Here is an 18,682-nt window from a genome sequence, read left to right as displayed (position 1 = left end):
GTGGCTTTCCACCTCTGATTAAAGTGGTAAAAGATCATAATGAGGTCAGCAAACTCAGCATCACTTCTCACTGTTACAGTAAATATGTTGTTTCTCAAGTTTCTGTTCCTCTTTTATCAATTTTGTTATAATTTTTGTTTTATGTGGTCATTGTCATTGGTCACAGTTTCTTTTTATATGTTATTGCTGTTTTTTTTGAGGGCGTATACTGTTTTGTCTTGTTCTGTAAAGCACTTTGGAACAGTGTTTTGAAAAGTGCTTTGCAAATAAAGTTTAGTGGTCTTTACTTTTATTTGTCATAAAACACCATAAATCCATATATGAATATTGCAGAGACACATGGGGGTTATTTAAAATCACCATTTCCCAGCTTTCCCACACTTTAACTTCCCTCTGGAGTATATCCCCCTCACCTACGATTCACACAGATGGGAGAGCCTTGAAAGAAAAAACCTGGTTGGATGTCCCAGAAGACCTGCTCTGATTGGTTGACAGTGACGTTTGGATGGGAGGTGGAGGCTTATAAACGGCGGAAAAAAACTTTGGCGTTTGATCCAACGTTATAACGGTCTGAGTCTCCACAGGCAGACAGCCTCTCCTGAAAATCCAGTGTGTAACTTTATTGCTCTCCTATTTTTCCAAGATGAACAGAATTATTCTCCAGCTTTTTGCTGTTGGATTCTGCTTTGCAGTCGGTAAGTAAAATATCCTTAATATTAATGTTATGACTTTTTTAAAATCTTTTAAAAACGCAGTTTAAAGCATGGCACATGTAAAAAAAAAAACAAAACCTTAAAACCATTAAAACCGAATAGCTTCATATTTTAGAAGGAGCGTTTAATTATTTACCCAGACAAAACCTACTTTTTTTTTACATGAAGTTTGGTGTGGCTGTTGTTCCCCTGAGGACATCACAGCACTGTCTGCAGTATCACTGCGGTCAGAAATTACGTTGTAGGTGCTAAGCTCATTAAAATGTCTAGATTTTGATTCTACGTGTATCTCTCATGTTTTCCATGATCTAGTTTTTAATAATTGACCAGAAAATTATCTTGACGTTTTTTTTCCTGGCAACATGGATCAGATCCGTTTATCTCAATAATACTAAAAAAAATATAATTGGCTTTCTGTTACGGGAATTTGAAAAGTGTGCGTCACAAGTGTGTGTGTTGTTTGTTTGTTTTTTTTAACGTGTAAGTGCTCAGTGTTGAATGCTGCAGACCTTGGGGCTGTTGTCTGACTGGGTGTGTTCACTCTGTATACCAGTGCTGTGTTCACATCATTTAGGGGCAGGGGGCCCAAAACAAGATGTGGGCACCTTTTGTGTTACTGCCATTATGATATATTATCTGTCCCTGGTTTTGTAGTGTGTGTTTCAGTTGATCTGATAACTCATTTGATTGCTTTAGGTGAGATAATGAACAGTAAAGCTATAGCATCACCGGTTCAGTTGTTAAAGCCCATCCAAACCCTTTTGTTTCTCTTATGTCATCTGAAAGAGCTATCAGTCTAATTTGGATTAGGAATAGTTTGCTAAAAGTAACAGTAAACAATTTCAATAGTTAGCTAAAAGTAACGGTTAAACAATTTCAATAGTTAGCCTAAAATAACAGATAAATAATTTCAATAGTTAGCTAAAAGTAACAGTTAACATTTTAAATAATTAGATAAAAGTAACGGGTAAACAATTTCAATAGTTAGCCTGAACTAACAGATAAATAATTTCAATAGTTAGCTAAAAGTAACAAGTAAACAATTTCAATAGTTAGCTGAAAGTAACAAGTAAACAATTTCAATAGTTAGCTAAAAGTAATGGATAAAGAATTTCAATAGTTAGCTGAAAGTAACGGGTAAACAGTTTAAATAGTTAGCCTAAAGTAACAGGTAAACAGTTCAAATAGTTAGCTAAAAGTAACAGATAAACAATTTAAATAGTTAGCCTAAAGTAACCGGTAAACAATTTGAATAGCTGATAATGGGTAAACAATTTCAATAGTTAGCTAAACGTATAGTTAGCTAAACGTAACGGGTAAACAGTTTAAATAGTTAGCTAAAAGTAACAGGTAAACAATTTAAATAGTTAGCTAAACGTAATGGGTAAACAGTTTAAATAGTTAGCTGAAAGTAGATAAAAAAAATAAAGATACATAGTTTCAATTGTTTGTCCATTACTTTTATCTAGAAATATTTCAACTGTTTGTCTAACCTGAGTTTAGCTAACTATTTTATAAAGCAATGGATAAACATTTAACACAGTTAGCTAACAGTTAAACAATTGAATCGATCAGTCTTGTAATGATCAGTCAGTAGTCGACTGAGAAAATTAACTCTTTTGATCATTGAGTAATTATTTCAGTAATTTTTAAGGCAAAAATGCCTCCCATGCTCTGTTTTCGGCTTTATCGAATGTGGGATTTCTTCAGCATATCTGACAGTGAAGTGAATATTTGGACATTTGGTTGGATAAAATGAGAGCCTTGGTCTTCGGGAGTTTATAATGGCCATCTTTCAGTAGTTTCTGACATTTTATAGATGAAGTAGTTTATTGAGGCCAGTGTTGGCTTAGTTGCAGTCCTAAAATCAAATGTTATCCCCTTTTTAAAGGACTACTTCGTAGAATGAGTTCCCACAGATGAAACAAAGTAGCCAGAGTTTTGCTGTGTTTTCCCTCCATGCACATCCCAGGCTTTACTCTAATGCTGTTATTACAGGTTGGGGTGAGGCAGCCTGTTTGTGGTACGACGATGTTCTTTTTTTCTCTCCCTAGGACTTATTAAAAGACTGAATCAGGTCCCAACCTGCCAGCCGTTGCATGAGAAATTCCTCACTGTGTAACAGTTGAGGCTTTGCCCAAGTCTCAAATTCCACTTCTATAGAGGGTCTGTAGACAGGGCGAACCATAAGGCCCATTTGTTCTTCTACTATTGTGTTATGAGGCTATTGTAGTCCATTTTTTTCCTCTGGATCCCCCAAGCTCTGTTGTTTCAGTCTCCTATTTCAAACCACACCCTTCCCAGCAGGAATTATATTCCCATGCTGGCTGTTTTTTTTATACTTTCAGGTGATAGTTTTGACCTTCAGCCTATGAATTCTTTACCTGAGCACTTGTTTGTAACAGAGAAGTGATTCACAAGTGCATTTAATCACATGCTGTGGTTTTACATCACCCTGTAAATGTGACCAGGAGAGATGAGTATGTGTGAGTGGGTGAAAAGTAGATGATTTCACATGGCATGGTTGATTTTTGAGGTAAACATGTTACAGGCTACTGAAAGGTTTCCCCAAGCACCAGCTACCAGAAAAATAGACAAAAATGTTTGGCAACTTTGGTCCAGATGTCAGTAGATTCATAAAGTCCAGTCCCTCTTCTGTTTGGAAATGAATTCAACTTTTGGCCTTTCAGACAAATGCAAATTAGTTTTGCTTTCTTGAACACATATTTTAAGATTTATCTTTTAATAATCTGTAAACATGATTAAAAAAAATCCTCCTGCCACAAGCATTTCATCCCACTACTCCTCCCATCCGTCTGGATAATCCCATCTGTCAAGTATGTCGGCGTCATCACTTACAATCATGTTTACACACCAAACCAGACCTGCAGTGTGTTCGTTTGAGAATGTTAATGATCCCAGCAGACGCTTTGAAGACCTTCTTTGCATATTTACTTTACACATACATTACTTTTCATAAACTTGCTTGCATATTCATCTAGCGACATGCTGTCTCATTTTAACTTTCCATGCACAGTGGGTTTGGTGTTGTAGCACATGACTCACATTGTGAGTTTAATTTCTGGCTTGTTGGTATTCACTGTTTTTCTCTCCAGTTCTCCCTCACAGTGAGCTCAGACAGTCAGAGTAATAGAAATCGGTAAATGGGACGTAACTAATGAGGTTTCAGCTGGTGGGAGGCTGGACTGAGTCACTGCTCAGCTGCTCCTGTTGGTCACACATGATAAGGTTGATGTCTGATGAATGATACACAAAAAACAAACACACACACACACACACACACACACACACACACACACACACACACACACAAAACTTGTTTAAACTAGAAACAAACTATTTTAAGATCTTTTGCAAACAAGGATGCCCTCAGGTGGAACTATTGGGTAGTGACTCCTCCCAGAGCACTGATTACAATGGAGACACTGCAGCTCTGTGAAGCACACTGTTGGCATATATTGTGTCTGAGCTTGTATCAAATGAGCAACACCATGTGACTGATGACGTCTGAAGTTTCAAACCTCACTGGTGCTTCATTCAGTTTGATAGTCTTTAAAGTTTTGCAGTTTATGTTAATAAAAACTGAGAAATATGACAATGTACACTTCACAGATCATTTTGACTTGATACCAAGTGAGGTAATGTAATTAATAAGCTGATTAAATTAATATAATTCTCAAATCACTTCACATTAAGATTCATACGATGAAGTTAAAACACATGAGCCCACAGTGACACTGACCCTAAACTACACCAATAACACCCATTGGGGTTTTGAGTCAGCAAAATGTTTTATATCTAGTCTTATACTCTTTTGAGATATTGTATTATTTTACTGTAACATATTGCAAAATATATTTAATGCAACCATTTTTAACTACAGATTTAATGATATCACGCAGACTTGTTGGACTTTTATTGCACACATATAAAACTAAACCTGTTAAAAACAGTGGTGTTGTAGTGCTTTGCAGGGTATTAATAGTTTTATATTTTTCATTAGTTTTGACATTATTCACACTTAATTTTTGTTATCAATTCAGTTAAGTTTCCAGGGTGAGTTTGCTCATTTCAGTTTAGTTTCTATTGCTTAAAAATGTTTGTTTTTAGTTAAGTTTTTATTAGTTTCAGTGTTCATGCCTGTTGTGTTTGCAAATTTGACCATATTTTTATTTTATTTTATTTTTATCTCAGTGAACTAAAATATTTTGTCACACCTAGTTGTAATGTTTAGTTTGGTTTTAGGTAACTAAAATAACCTGGGTGCTGTGGCCCATTTTAAGGGGCTGCTATACTTTTGCAAACAACCAGATGTCACCGCTGTTTGTTTGCTGCTTTCAAAGCCTCAAAGCTTCATAAGGCTCCATTCACCCATCCCCATTATCAACCACATCAGAGCTGTTACTCCACTGTAAACGTGTTTGTTATTTAAATTAGATTCAAGAGGATTTTAAACACAGCCGCTGTTAGTTTCTTTGATATTTATCTCTGGTCTCTGTGTATTGAGTTTCTCCACATGCTGTTGTTGCTCCGGGTTCTGTAGTTTTAGTGACAGAGCAGTAGAGGGCAGCATATGTCTGACACTGCACAGTGAGGATGATCCGTAATGTGCCACACCCTAGAGTTCAAACTGTTTCCTTATTATCAGACTGGATAGCAAAACAGAGGTTCTGCTCAGTTTTAGGCAGAAAACTACTGTCATCAATTGAAATTGATCTGATTCAGGTTTTTGTTTTCAAATTCTGGCTTTAAATCCTTCTGAATAAGTTTAGATGCAACTAACAGCCCTACAGAATAAACACAGTATAACATATCTGGTAAAAAAAAAAGAGTCTTTTTTAGGCATGTAGCAAAACTGCTTTGTTTAATGTCTCAGAACTTTATTATCAAAATGAACAAATTAGTTTGAGAATACAATCTGATACATAGTCCCCTCGCAATTCTTGAAGACTTTCCAGAGGTAGAGTGAAGTACTTCATCAGGTATTGTGCGTCTTTTGAAGTTGTATAATCAGCCTGTAAACTTCAAAATCAGTCTCTGTTCTGTCTTTGTAGGACAGATAATCTTATTCAAGTACTGTTGTACAATTCTGAGATAACTGTACATTACTCACAGGGATAGTCTGGATCTTTTGAAGTGGGGTTATATGAGGTACTTGTCCATAAACGGTATATTATTCACAGTAGATGTCACTTGTCACGCCCCAAGCTGGATTCTAAGGACGTTAAGCAATGTACTGATATGATGGGGTCAGCAACAAAACATATTTCATCCACCTTTTAAAAGTCCCACCTAAAAGAAAATCAATAACAATTTAAAGGTACGCTACACTGAGAATATTTTTTCCTGCTTTACCTTGCTGTCAGACAGCAGACGGGGAAATGAGGCCCTTATATGGCTCTATTCAAAACCAGAGATTTTACATTGCTAAACACAGGAGCTGCTGGTCTATGGCTGCCTTGAACAGTTAGTTTGTGTTATTGTGTGACTTTAGCAATGAAAAGGGTACGTTCAGACTCACCTCAGTCACACTATAACACAAACAAAGTGAGCGAGGCAGTAGTAGACCAGCAACTTCCATTTTCAGTGAGCCAAAATTACTGTTTTTGTCAATGGAGTCTGGTGACTTTTACAAGACCATAAATGGGGAACTTAAGCCGTTAACAGCTTCGCCATCTAATGGGCTGTCTGGCTTAAGGGTTGTTTTTTTTTAGCTTTTTAGCTTCTCAAACTGGGCACATGCTGACCTTAAGTAATACACTACACTGACTTAGAATTAGTACCCCATGTTGGTACATTTTACTTGAGTAAAATGTTGAATGCAGGAGTATTTCTACAATGTTGTTTTGCTACTTTTTCTTAAGTAAACAATCTACTTCTCCCACCCCGGACAGTTTCTTTGACAGCTGGTTTAAGACATTTTTCAGCACTTAGGACTTGTGGCGAGTCGTCCTGATTGAAAAGTCGTGGATGCTCTGTGCTCAGGTGTGTTTTCTCGTTCACCTGTAACGAGGACGTTGATGAAGGTGTGGGGAGATGACGTAAATGTGCACCACATGACTTTCCAGTGATGAGAGAAACATTTTGTGTTTTTTCACTTTCATGGCACAATGTTCTTGAACCCTAGCAGGAAGAACAAGAAGCCATCTGCGTCATCATTAATTAATCCTGCAAATATGCAGCACTGTGTCTCACCTGGCAGTCTCCTCTGCCAGTGTTGTCAGAGGTGATTGACTGCACTTGTTTTTTTATGGGGACATACTTTACTTTATCTTTTTATCCATGGAGTGCTCTGTTGCAATTAAGTGAGGTGGAGCTGCAGCTGATTTTATGTTGAGATGCTTCTGCTGCAGTGAACAAACGAAAAGCTTTCCCGCAGCCATGTGACTTCACCTCTCTTGTTTGTGTAATTGTGTGTGTGTGTGTGTAGATGAGATTACTCAGTAGGTCGGAGGATCAAGTCAGACTGGATTTCAGATGACAACACATCAGTCAGCATTGCAGAGCGCTGAGGTGTCACAAGGTGTGGCAGCGCCAAGATCACCTTACACTTTAATTTTCAGTGATTTACCTTAAGAATCGTGCTGACATTATAATATATCGCTGTCAAGTGAGGTTGTAAAAGCAAGTGAAAGCAGTTTTTTTTTTTTTACATATTTCTGAAGGTGTTGGACATTTTGTCTCACCTAAATGAAGAAATATGTTTTTATTTCACTCCAGAATATATTTTAATTGTACATATGATGTTATATATTAGCAGGAGCAACAAAAGAGAAGGCACAAGGATTGTCAAAAGTTTTTTATATGTCAGCTCTACTGGGTGTAACCGAAACCAGCGTGGCAGGGTGTGGGGCTGTTCCTGTACAAAGGCGTGGCTGTGTTTTTTATCTCTGAAGTGAAGAATTGGGATTATCTCATCAGATTCATTGAATTCAGGCCCTCCCACAGGTTTTTATTTTGACACATGAAAACATCTCTGACATCATTTATTTGCTTAAGACATTATCCAAGACAAATCCTCCTTGTTGTGGTTGACGTTAAGTGATTTTCTGCCATTACTCCTCCATTTACTAATGTGTTCTTATTGACAAAGTGTCAGACTGTAACAGAGTATGATGTAGTGGGAGCTACTCAGCTGGAAAAAACTGGGAATGGTCATGAGTCAGCTCAGCAAACATCCCACTAATACATCATGTTAGTTTTTGTAAGTGTAGTGTGACACTTTAAAGGGAGACTACATGTTTGCTGATATGAGCTGCGTCTCTTCTTGCATCATCTTACAATGAGCAATCTGTCCTTTATTCCCGACAAACCTGATCTCATACCTACTTGTCATATTTTGACACTTGGTCTGAAATCCCTGGTGTTAGAATACTGATGCCGGTAGCAGCTTCCTGTGTTGTATCTTGACCATGGATTTATAATAATACCTCGATACCGGATCCCAGGATGGCGCCTATTCATCCAATGGAGTTGCTCACCTGTGATGACATCAGGTGATTTTAAAACACTTTTCTTGGCTTGAGGAAGGTTTTACGAATATAAAACCTCCATGGATCAAACATTTGTAATAGAGAGAGTCTCATCTTATATAATGGTGGCCTATGAGGAAAGTGCTTTTAGGACCACTGGGGATTTTTTTGCTATAATACCACAATTGGTAAAAATTGGTGAAAGGCTGAGCTGCATTCCTGGGGGTCTGATCTTGACGCAGAAGGGCGATAAGTCACATGAGTCAGCTCGTGACTAAGAAGGGCTGGTGGTTAGGTTTAGGCAACAAAACTACTTGGTTAGGGTTTAAGAAAAGATAGTGGCTGACAGTGGCTTTTTGAAGGGCAGGGGTGAAAAGAAAAAAAGGGCACTTTAGCGCGCATTTTGGCTCCCAAGAGGGCACTTTGGCAAGCATTTTTCAACAATTGGGCCATGAGGGGGGGGGGGGGGGGGGGCGACCACAGTGCCAGTTGTTTTTAATTGTGAAAATATGCTAAATGGTCAAACTTGTTTATATCTGTTGTCACTTTCAGCCGTAACTGTAACATTTTAACATCTTAAACTTTTTTAGGTGGCTAAAACTAACTAATTGAGGCAGCGTTCACTCAGGGCTGTCTCATTTTATGTACGTGATGTGGGGGGTTTGTACCAGGAAGTTGTTATTAACAAACATTGTGAGTCAATGTATACCCACAGCCAATCAGCAAACAGAGGCCTCTTACTTCTGTGCCTATCGACGAAGAATTTCCTCCCACCTAAACGCCTCCTGGCCACAGATTATAAAATTAGCCCCAACTTTTGGTTTGCCTATCAAACGGCCACAACAAGGAGCGGCCGCTGTCACACACATGCGCGACATTTTATTACAGATTTTTTATTTCTGATATTGACTCTTCAGTTCGTACTGTTACACTACTTTCTATTATAACTGCGACTTGTGGCTCCAGTGGCTGCTGTTACGAAGCTCCCTTTCTTTTTCTGTAATCGTGAAATATTTGGATTTAAAGCTTTATCACTCCTGAATAGGTTAAACCAATGGCCAATATGTTAAATAAACCAATTCAATATCTGCTCCACTTATGTCTGCTATTGTTCACCATCACCAGTACGCATGCCAAAGATGGGAGTGGTTTTCCCTGCTCAGACGACTTAATTGTAGTCATTTTCAGACGCCTAAAGAGGTAAAACGATACAGAATTTCACAATAAAAGCATTAGAGATGAGTTAAATAAATGTGTCTAGCAGAATTTAACTTGTTATTTCCTACACCATGCAACCTGTTTTGCTTCAGGAGGCACTGGTTCAAAATCATAAAACCAAGTTGTACGATGCATCAGGAGCATCTTATATCACTTTTATTTTAGTGTCTGCATTCCCTTTTATAATCATCACAAAGTATTGACTGTACATAAAGGAAACCACTCATGTTAAAGACACATTCATACACAATACAGTCAAATAAAACAAAAATCAAAGGGGCTTTACAAGCTTATTATTACAGCTTTAAATCAACTACACACTGTAAATCTTAATAAAACAAAATAGAAGCAAAGGGATCTTTGCAGACATGACTTCAGTATGTACTTTCCATAATGACTGACGTAATGGGGCGCTGACGATGGAACTTGAGCAACTGGTTTCTAGCTGTAGTTTTACCAGAATTCACTCTAAATGTTGAGTATCTTCCCTCCCAGTGCTGAGTCACACAGTTTCAGCTTCACAATAGCCACTCATCTTCAAGGTTTGGTGTCTCACTGTGACAATAGACAGCACTGAGTTGGTTGTTTTAAATATTAAAAAAATTAAAATAACAAAGTCTGTTTTTCCATCTGTGTGCAGATGGTATCACCACTCCCAGTTATCATTTGACCTTTCTTTTCTAAATGACCTTAAGCAGCAGGAGCGTCTGTAAAATCTGTCCTTAAGAAAACTGGCAGCTGTGACAGCAGAGTTCTACCGTTGAGCTTAGCTTTTATTTTTTTTGGGGCATGTCCAGAGCAATGTTCAGTCCAGTTCATAATAATACAAGGCTTGCTGGCAAGTAGCTTTGTTACTGGCAGTGACAATAAAGTTCATGGGTGTGTATCAGGTGCTCCTGTTGTGTTACTGAGAGAGTTTATCACATGCTCTTTTTCCACCTCACGTGACTTGAAGTTGATGTTTGCAGCCTCAGTCACTGTTTACATGCATAAAAAAGGGCAATAATCCTTTTCAGTTGTTTACATAGCTAATGAAAAAAATAGTTCACAAATTCCTTCAACAACCTTTTCGAAATGGTCCACGTCAAGATATTTACACATCACTAAAGACTTGTTGATATCGAAGTCTCTCATTATGTTTAAAGATGGTCTGTTTCTCCTTCTGACCAGAAATGTGGGCTTTTCTTTTGGGCATGCATCTCTACCCCACAGCCTTGCAAACTGTTGGAGAGTTGGTTTGTGTATAACAACAAACAGCAAACTGCAGCAAAAACCACAGTTGAGACACATTTTCTGAATGCATTGTCTTCATGTCCAAATACTGCTCCTAAATCCTGAATATTACCAGCATATCCCACATAAGATGTTTCATTTTGAAGAAGGCCAAATTTGGAATATCTAAGCTGTTTAAATGACCTTTACTAAATTCAGAATATTGTCATATTTGGAAGAATTGTGGAACACTAGTGTACATGTAAACATACCCAGTATGACTTCATAAACGTCAGAGTTGACTATGTGATTATAATGTTGTTTAAGTACAGTGTCAGCCATTTTATCTCCTGTAACCCTCTCAAGTCACAACTTCCACTGGGTTGGTTTTATTTACATTTTGTTCATATAAATTCACTATATTTGCAATTTTACAATCTTTTATACTGCGGAAACTTTAAGTCTGCATAAATACATAGCTGTCACTACTTGTGGTGGACAGATTTAAAAAAAAAAAAGTCCCTGAAGACACTTGATTTTACATTTTGACATCCCTGTTAGACCTTGCAGTCCTGGTAAAACCCTACAGAGCCGCCCCAATTCAAGTCTAATAATTTAAAATGGCGTGATTAGATTTTGATTCTCCCCCTGTTTTTATTTTGTTTTGTCTTTGTGAAAGTGCTTTTGATCCAAACACATAAAACAAGGCGTGGACAGTGTTGAGAACGAAAAACATTTTACTTCATCTTTGGCACAGCTTGAAGCTTGAAGTCATTCCAACATTGCAGTTTGACTGACACCCATATGCATGTCTGCATTTACATCATATCACTGTTTGTTTATATAAACACACACCCGGATCTTAAACCACAATCACATACGATGATACAGATGATACAAACAATTCATTAGTCCACATTTATTATGTTATACTTGTATCACTTCTTGTTGGTGCAGATTGATATCTTGTAATAACTGCAAAATCACAAGACTGTACTCTACACAATTAGTATGGAAATATGGACACAGCAGGTATTTAAGAGTTATCTGGTCAGCATTTGAAGAGATAAGCCAGTTTTTCAGAATCAGCAATGCTTCTCCAGAGCTATAAACATACTGATCTTTAAGTGTATATTCAATAGGAGTTCCCATTTTTTAAGTTGTGGTTGTGTATTTATTGTTGCTGTCCATATTCCTTATTTTATGTATTGAATGTTATTTCTTGTTCACCTTGTATTTCCTGATGCGCCACATTCTTCACCGCATGCTGCTCTGAATTTGTGAAAACCCCCGCCTTGTTCATGTCAGCTCACTCTCTGTGAGCTTGATTGGAAAATCCTTAGCTGACGAACATCCTGAGTTGATGACCACCGTTTTGGGCCTGTTATCTGTGAGGCAGGCCTTTGTCAACAAACCTCGACTTTAAACCAACTTCAGAGTTTCCACTATGCAAACTAATGGTTTGAATTTATAGGTTTCTGCACAGGGTACAATTATCTGTAGTCTGCAGTCATTTTTCTGTGTCTGGAAACGAATTCACAGCTGTTCATGAAACTGGTAAAAAGTTTTATTCATAATGCTCAAAATTATTTGTCTGAGGGTTTCACTGTTTTTTCTGCATGCAAGAACCTCAAACCTTAGATCAGGGACACTCAATTTGCTTCACCCGAGGGTCACATTTGCAAAATAATAGGAGCCCAGAGGTCACTTTCCCGGATGTGAGGACATTTGGCGCTTAGCCCAGACCTCTGTCAGGTTTCTGGAGGATTTGTCTGTGGCACTTTTTCAAAAACAACCTCTATTTTGATGTTTTTTTAATGCACTCAAGCATCTTTTTTACATCGATAGTGCAGAAAAATCCCATTGTTAATTGATTTATTTTCATTGTGAATTAGAAAATGCACAGTGGACCACCATAAATTGAGTATCACTGCGTTAGACCCTTAATTTGGATAAAGAAAAGCATCATGAAGAAAATTTGAAGTCATTTCCCCACAAGGTTGAGACTCGGAATAACTAGTTAATTTAATCAATTAGTGGATCAACACAAAAATGGGTAGAAATGGGTGTCATGTTTATAAAGGTTTGTTAGATGTTAAAGAAAGTATGAGCACCGGAGTGCAAACAACAGCATATTGACTGCAGTTCACCTAATGGAGGAAAAAGGAAATTTCTCTAAGTTACATACAGGACCTTTAAAGGATGCTATCAAGAGCTGGTAGGTTACAGGTCAAAGGTCGCCCATTTGTCTTGTCCATGATCACTGGCGTTGTCTCATTATCCTATAGCAAATCTTTTGTTGTAAATGCCACACTGCGTCATCTAAGTAGATGGTAAACAATGAAACAGTCTCAGCGAAGGCCTTCGGTTTAGACAGACATCACAAGATGTTTATTGGTGTTCAGACTTATTTATCAGCCTGGGTTTTAACCTTCTAATTATAGCTTGGTTCAAGCCTATTTATGCTAATTCTACTGTTCTCCTTCCTCTTTCCTCCATCTCCCTCCTCCCCTCCCCTCCAACTCTCTCCTACCAGCTCAAGCTCTGGAGTGCTACAAATGCCCCATTGGCCTCTGGAACCTTTGCATAACCACTCAAACCACATGTCAAAGCGGAGAACACTGCTTCAGTGGTGTCGGGAAAGCAGGTAAGGAGCTCAGAAGTTAAAAATCTCACTAGATGACGTTCTCCTAAAAGGAAGGTTGTCATCAACACGCACATGAAACCCTGTCAGTTGCATTCTCACAATACCTTCAGAGGAGAATAACTTGGCACTTGTGAAAGTGTTTTCATCAAAAGATTGAGATGATTTTTATTGTGCAAGGATGATTACGTGATTATTCAAATCGTCAATCAACAGAAAAGTTTTGTCATTTATGCCAATGGTTCCCAATCAGGAAGTACAAGAGAAAAATGTTTGTAGCAGCTCAAGTAATTAGTTAGAGAATTTAAAACAACCAGGAAGTTGCCAATCAACCTGAGTCAGTTATACCACATTCACATCAGGTGTTAATAATTATTAATTTAGAGCGTGCAAATAGCAGTAAATAGAAGACTAAAAATAATGGGTTCATCATATATTCACTCAAAATACATTGTTTTTATATGAACAGAAAATGTTGGAATCATGTGCTCACACTGTCTCAAACACCTGACAGGTATGGCGTATCGAGTTTACTACTGTGATTGCTACACAGGTGGGCCTTGAGATGGTCACAATAAAATGCCACTATAATATGTGCAACGTGATCACACAACATGATGCCACAGATGTCACACATTTTGAGGGAGCGTCCCATTGGCATGCTGACTGCAGGAATGTCCACCAGAGCTGTTGCCAGTTAACTTTCACAACCAAAAGTCATCCCCAATGTCATGTCTGTGAATTTGGCAGTACATCCAACCAGCCTCACAACCGCAGACCACATGTAGCCACATCAGCTCAGGTCCTCCACATCCAGTGTCGTCACTTGCATGATGCAATAATTGGTTTGCACAGGCAAACTGTCAGAAACCATCTCAGGGAAGTTCATCTGCACGTTCATCGTCCTTATGAAAGTCTTGATCTGACAGCAGAGGGAAACTGCTCACCTTTGAAGGCATCTGGCACTTTGGAGAGGAGCTCTCTCAACAGACGAATCCTATGTGACCAAAGAATGCATATCTGCAGCGATAGTCACACAAAATCCCAATAAATGTTTTTTTTCCAAGATAAAACTGCACACTTTAAAGTGGCCTTTCATTGTGACTATTCCAGTACGCACCTGTGTAGTAATCATGCATCTTGATTTGCCAAACCTGTCAGGGGGATGCATTATCTTGGCAAAGGGTTTGCTAACATTTATTTTAAAAAAAATTGTGACCAAAATGTGAAAAGAAAATTTAAACTCATGGAAAATGGAAGTGTTTATATTTTTGTTTAGTTTAAAATAATCCTCAGTTGCAGCTGTAGACATAGGGCTCTAGTTTCACAGACCGGGCGCAGCGGAGGCGCAGCGCACCTGTGCTTCGCCAACTGGGTGTGGCCAGGCGGATTTTGTAAGTTTGGCACACTGTGCGCCCTGGCGCAGCTACTCCTCTATCCCACCTCCGTCCCTCCTACCGGCGCAAGTCGGAAAGAGGAAGGAGAGAAGGCGTGGAGTGGGTTTTACACACATCACACCAATCAAATGAACCCCTCTCCTCGCCCTTAAATGCGCCGCGCAAAGGTGTAATGAGAGTTTACTCAATTCGCCATGGCAGAAGAGAGCAGCAGCGTCAGACAGCCAAACTCCTCCCAGGAGGAAATTGATGTTTTGGTCCGGGAGGTCCAAGCTCGCAGTGTCCGAATATACGGAACTGAGAGCAGACCTCCACGAGCTGATGATGCAAAGGTAGCCTGGGAGGAGGTCACCACAATTGTAAATCAATGTTGCGTTTCTCTTGTGCGCGTGCTCTCTCTCTTTCTCTCTCGCAGTCTCACTCTGTTTCTTTTCTTTTGACTTTTCTAAGATGACAGATGCTGAATATATACTCCCTATCTAATGCTGTGGCTGTTTGTGGTTGGCTGAGAGGGATGTGAACTCATTAGTTTGCAGGCTGTGTTAATCAAATCAGGTTCAGTTTCCATTACGCGTGCCAAAAGGTGCCAGTCCCTTTGATCTGACATCAGATGTGACGGGACAGTCGATATAGAGATACATTTATGTGCTGATTGAAGATAGTTGCATTGAATAGTGGTTTTGTGGCTATGTATTGCATTGTTAGTGTGTCTGATATTCTGGAAACCTGCCTGTAAGGTTTTGGTGACGTGTGCGCACTGTCCGCCGGTCAGCCAAACTTCGGCTTACACCGGCTGCGCTCCCCCTGCGCTGAAAGTAGACCTGGTTTCAGATGGCGAGCTTTTAGCGCACCTTCAGCGAAGCCTTTTGGCACGAAACTGTCACTGCGCCAAGCTGGATCTGTCGACACCTCCCCCTGCTGCGCCGCCACACCCATCTCAGCGCACCTCGGGTTGCGCTGCTCGAAACTAGCTCTGCACGGGGTTCGCCACCCTGCGCCACCTGCGCTGCGCCGGGAAACTAGAGCCCAAGAAGTGTTTTTGAAATAGTGATTATGATCACTGATGCCTGTCTTCACTCACAACAGATAAACTCAAGTATATGCAGGCTTAGCAAATCACTCTTTCAACTTGTAGCCATTAAATCAGTCTGACACTTTGTCAAAAAAAAACTGTTAGACACACATCAATGAGCCCACATGTACACAAACACTGTAGTTTATTTTAAGGTAATCCTGCTCAGTAGAGCACCAAACGTACAGCTGAAAATAAACCCCACCACATGCACATTTTACTCCTGTTACACTAACGTGCAGTGTTTAAGGAAATTACCTAGGCTTTTTTAGAATTGTAACTATATATATGTAGTCCATTTATAAAGATATATGTCTTCAGAACAAACCTAGGACTTGGTGACAGAAAGGAAACCTGTTCATAGCCTTTTTTGTTTTGTTTTGTTTTGTTTTGTTTTTTAAGATATTTTTATGGGCATTTTTTGCCTTTAATTGATAGGATAGTGAAGTGTGAAAGGGGGAGAGAGAGAGGGAGAGACATGCAGCAAAGGGTCACAGGCCGGAGTCGAACCCGGGCTGCTGCGGCAACAGCCCCGCACATGGGGCGCCCGCCCCACCACCAAGCCACCAACGCCCCGTTCATAGCCTTTTAATTGCAATTGAAACCTGGGAATCCCCAAAACTGGAGTAACAAGGTCTTCACCCAGCAGCAGCATGCAGAACATACCTCTCACCATGCAACCGTTTCAGTGAAACACAGTGAACAATAGACACTAACAGTAATTGTGTGTGTTTGCCATCACTCCACAGCCAAAGTCATTGATATCAAGATGAAGGGCTGTCTAGAAGTGTCCAAGTGCAACATGACCGAAGACGTGAACTTCCCCAGCAGCAGCTCTAACACCACCGTCTACTCCATGACCAAGACATGCTGCAACACTGACCTGTGCAACGCTGCGCCCGGTCTGCCCGGGGCCTCCGGGCTGATCCTGGCCTTCGCCACCGTCGCTGCTCTGTTTATGGCCAACATCCTGGTTTGATTGAAAACAGTGGATGACAGATTACAAAACGTGCGCGTCCACACTCACACACACATAAAACACACACTACATATTGAACACACACCAGCATTACAAGGATTAAATGATCTCCTCAGACATGATTTTTTTCTCCACACGTGTTCTTTGCTCTTGAAGTGTACTGTCACACAAATGCTAATGCAAGTTTAAATTAAACCCCCCCCCCCCCCCCCCCCCTCCTTTTTAATCAGTAAGCTGTCCCAGTCCTCATTTCACTTTAAGAAGTATCTAAATGTTAGTTTACCAACAATTTAGAGTAACACAAGACATCAAAGGTGATTCAAGGAGTCCACCACCTGCTTACAATGAGTACTGTAAAGTTTTGATAAATGAATCACGTGTTGTGTAAGTAATTTTTTTTGTAGGTCAATTGGTGCCGTTCAAGGGCTAGACAATGAGGCCATCACATAGGGGCCAAAACTGCGGAGGCTTGCTCCAGAAGTGAGACAGTCCTCATACACACCTATGCTAAAATGTCAACTTGACAGCAGAAATAAACATGTTTACAGGCCGGTACAAAATATGGTTTTGGGTCTATATCGCAAATTTTCACTAATCCGCATGTAGATATGGTCGCTTCTGGCTCCAAAAAAACCAAGATGGCGATGGCCAGAAAACAGGTGTCCACAAACCAATGAGAGATTATTTTTGGTGCAATTATACAGTAGCTTAAAGGAACAGTCCAACAACTTGGCAAAATTTATTCACCTTTTTTTCCCTGAGAGTTAGATTAGAAGATTGATGCCACTCTCGTTTCTTTCCAAATAAATATGAAGCTATAACCAGCAGCCAGTTAACTTAGCTTAGCATAAAGACTGAAAACAGGGGGAAGCAGAGAGCCTGATGCAGTCTGATGGAAAAAGAATTTACCTACTAGCAACTTTAAAGCTTTCTAGTTAACAAGTTGCATTTTTTACACATGCACATAACTTAAATATTGAGCTTTGAAAGTGGTAGTAAGATTTTTTTTTAACAATTTGACAGAGACAGGCTAGCTATTTCCCAGTTTTCAGTCTGTATGCTAAGCTAACAGGCGGCTAGCTGCAGCTCCATGTTTACCTTACACATGTGAAAGTGGTATTGTCCATCTCTTCTAACTCTTGACAGGAAGAGGAGCAATCTAAATTCACAAAATGTTGAACTTTATCGTCATTTTAGAGTCGTTTTATTACAAATATTGTGATTTCAAAGCACCTAAGAACATTTCCGTTTGTATTCATTTCTTTTATTGCCATTTGTTTGCTTTATTATTATGTAGCTAACATTATGTAAAATATCTTTTGGCTTATGTCTGGTAGTGTCTGTGAAAATATTTCTTTTTGTTTAGCTGGTTCTTCTATTTTGACACAAATAGCTCCATCAGTTCTGTGTTTAATCTGTTTTATTTTTTGATATTTGTGTCAGATCTACACTGCACATTATTCGTTAAACTGTGGGGTAAAAGCTTATCTTGCTAGTTTTGAATGTATATATGGGAAGAACGTGATAAAATCAATCGTGTTTGCAGGAATAGAAATGTAATGAGATTGCAGCACTTTGAAATATGTCAAGGCCAATGTACACAAATCATTAAAGTTGAGTTCCTGAAATCGACACTTTTGGCATTATTCTCCAAAAAAGAAACATGTCTGAATGGTTTTGCAAAATTGGTTATGTAGACAATCCCAAGAATGCAATAAATGTCCAAACTGGGAAAAATAACTGTGTCTGTCTGTGTGCGTCACTGTTGTGATTTTGTTTCTTCCTTCTAAATGTCTCTGGTCTCGTCGCTGTTCTGCAGGACCAACTGGTTCTTCAGGTTTTGGTACCTCGTCAGTGGAGACTGTGAAAGGACTCATCTGTCCTGATTTCAGGTTTTGGCACACAATAGGACATTTTCAGTGTATGGGGAAATCTGCAGTTTAACCCTGAGCAA

At 39.2% G+C, this 18,682-nt stretch overlaps 1 protein-coding gene across 1 annotated transcript; it reads left to right on the top strand.

Moving 5' to 3' along the window:
- The first annotated feature begins 550 nt into the window (after nt 1-550).
- Nucleotides 551-18,468, top strand: spaca4l (sperm acrosome associated 4 like). Its single transcript, XM_050034842.1, has 3 exons — nt 551-695; nt 13,173-13,283; nt 16,499-18,468. The coding sequence occupies exons 1-3, from the start codon at nt 644-646 to the stop codon at nt 16,726-16,728; spliced, it is 393 nt and encodes a 130-aa protein (XP_049890799.1). The 5' UTR covers nt 551-643; the 3' UTR covers nt 16,729-18,468.
- The last annotated feature ends 214 nt before the right edge of the window (nt 18,469-18,682 follow it).

The sequence above is a fragment of the Epinephelus moara genome, chromosome 22 (genome assembly GCF_006386435.1).
Source record: "Epinephelus moara isolate mb chromosome 22, YSFRI_EMoa_1.0, whole genome shotgun sequence".
Taxonomy (NCBI): Eukaryota; Metazoa; Chordata; class Actinopteri; order Perciformes; family Serranidae; genus Epinephelus; species Epinephelus moara.
This window is presented reverse-complemented; position numbering and strand designations above follow the sequence as displayed.

What these genes read in the sequence shown, in the direction of transcription:
- spaca4l (XM_050034842.1), top strand. Translation starts at nt 644, where the DNA reads ATGAACAGAATTATTCTCCAGCTTTTTGCTGTTGGATTCTGCTTTGCA. An exon ending in TGGATTCTGCTTTGCAGTCG is followed by an intron (nt 696 to 13,172) that starts GTAAGTAAAATA and finishes CTCTCCTACCAG; the next exon opens with CTCAAGCTCTGGAGTGCTAC. An exon ending in CAGTGGTGTCGGGAAAGCAG is followed by an intron (nt 13,284 to 16,498) that starts GTAAGGAGCTCA and finishes ATCACTCCACAG; the next exon opens with CCAAAGTCATTGATATCAAG.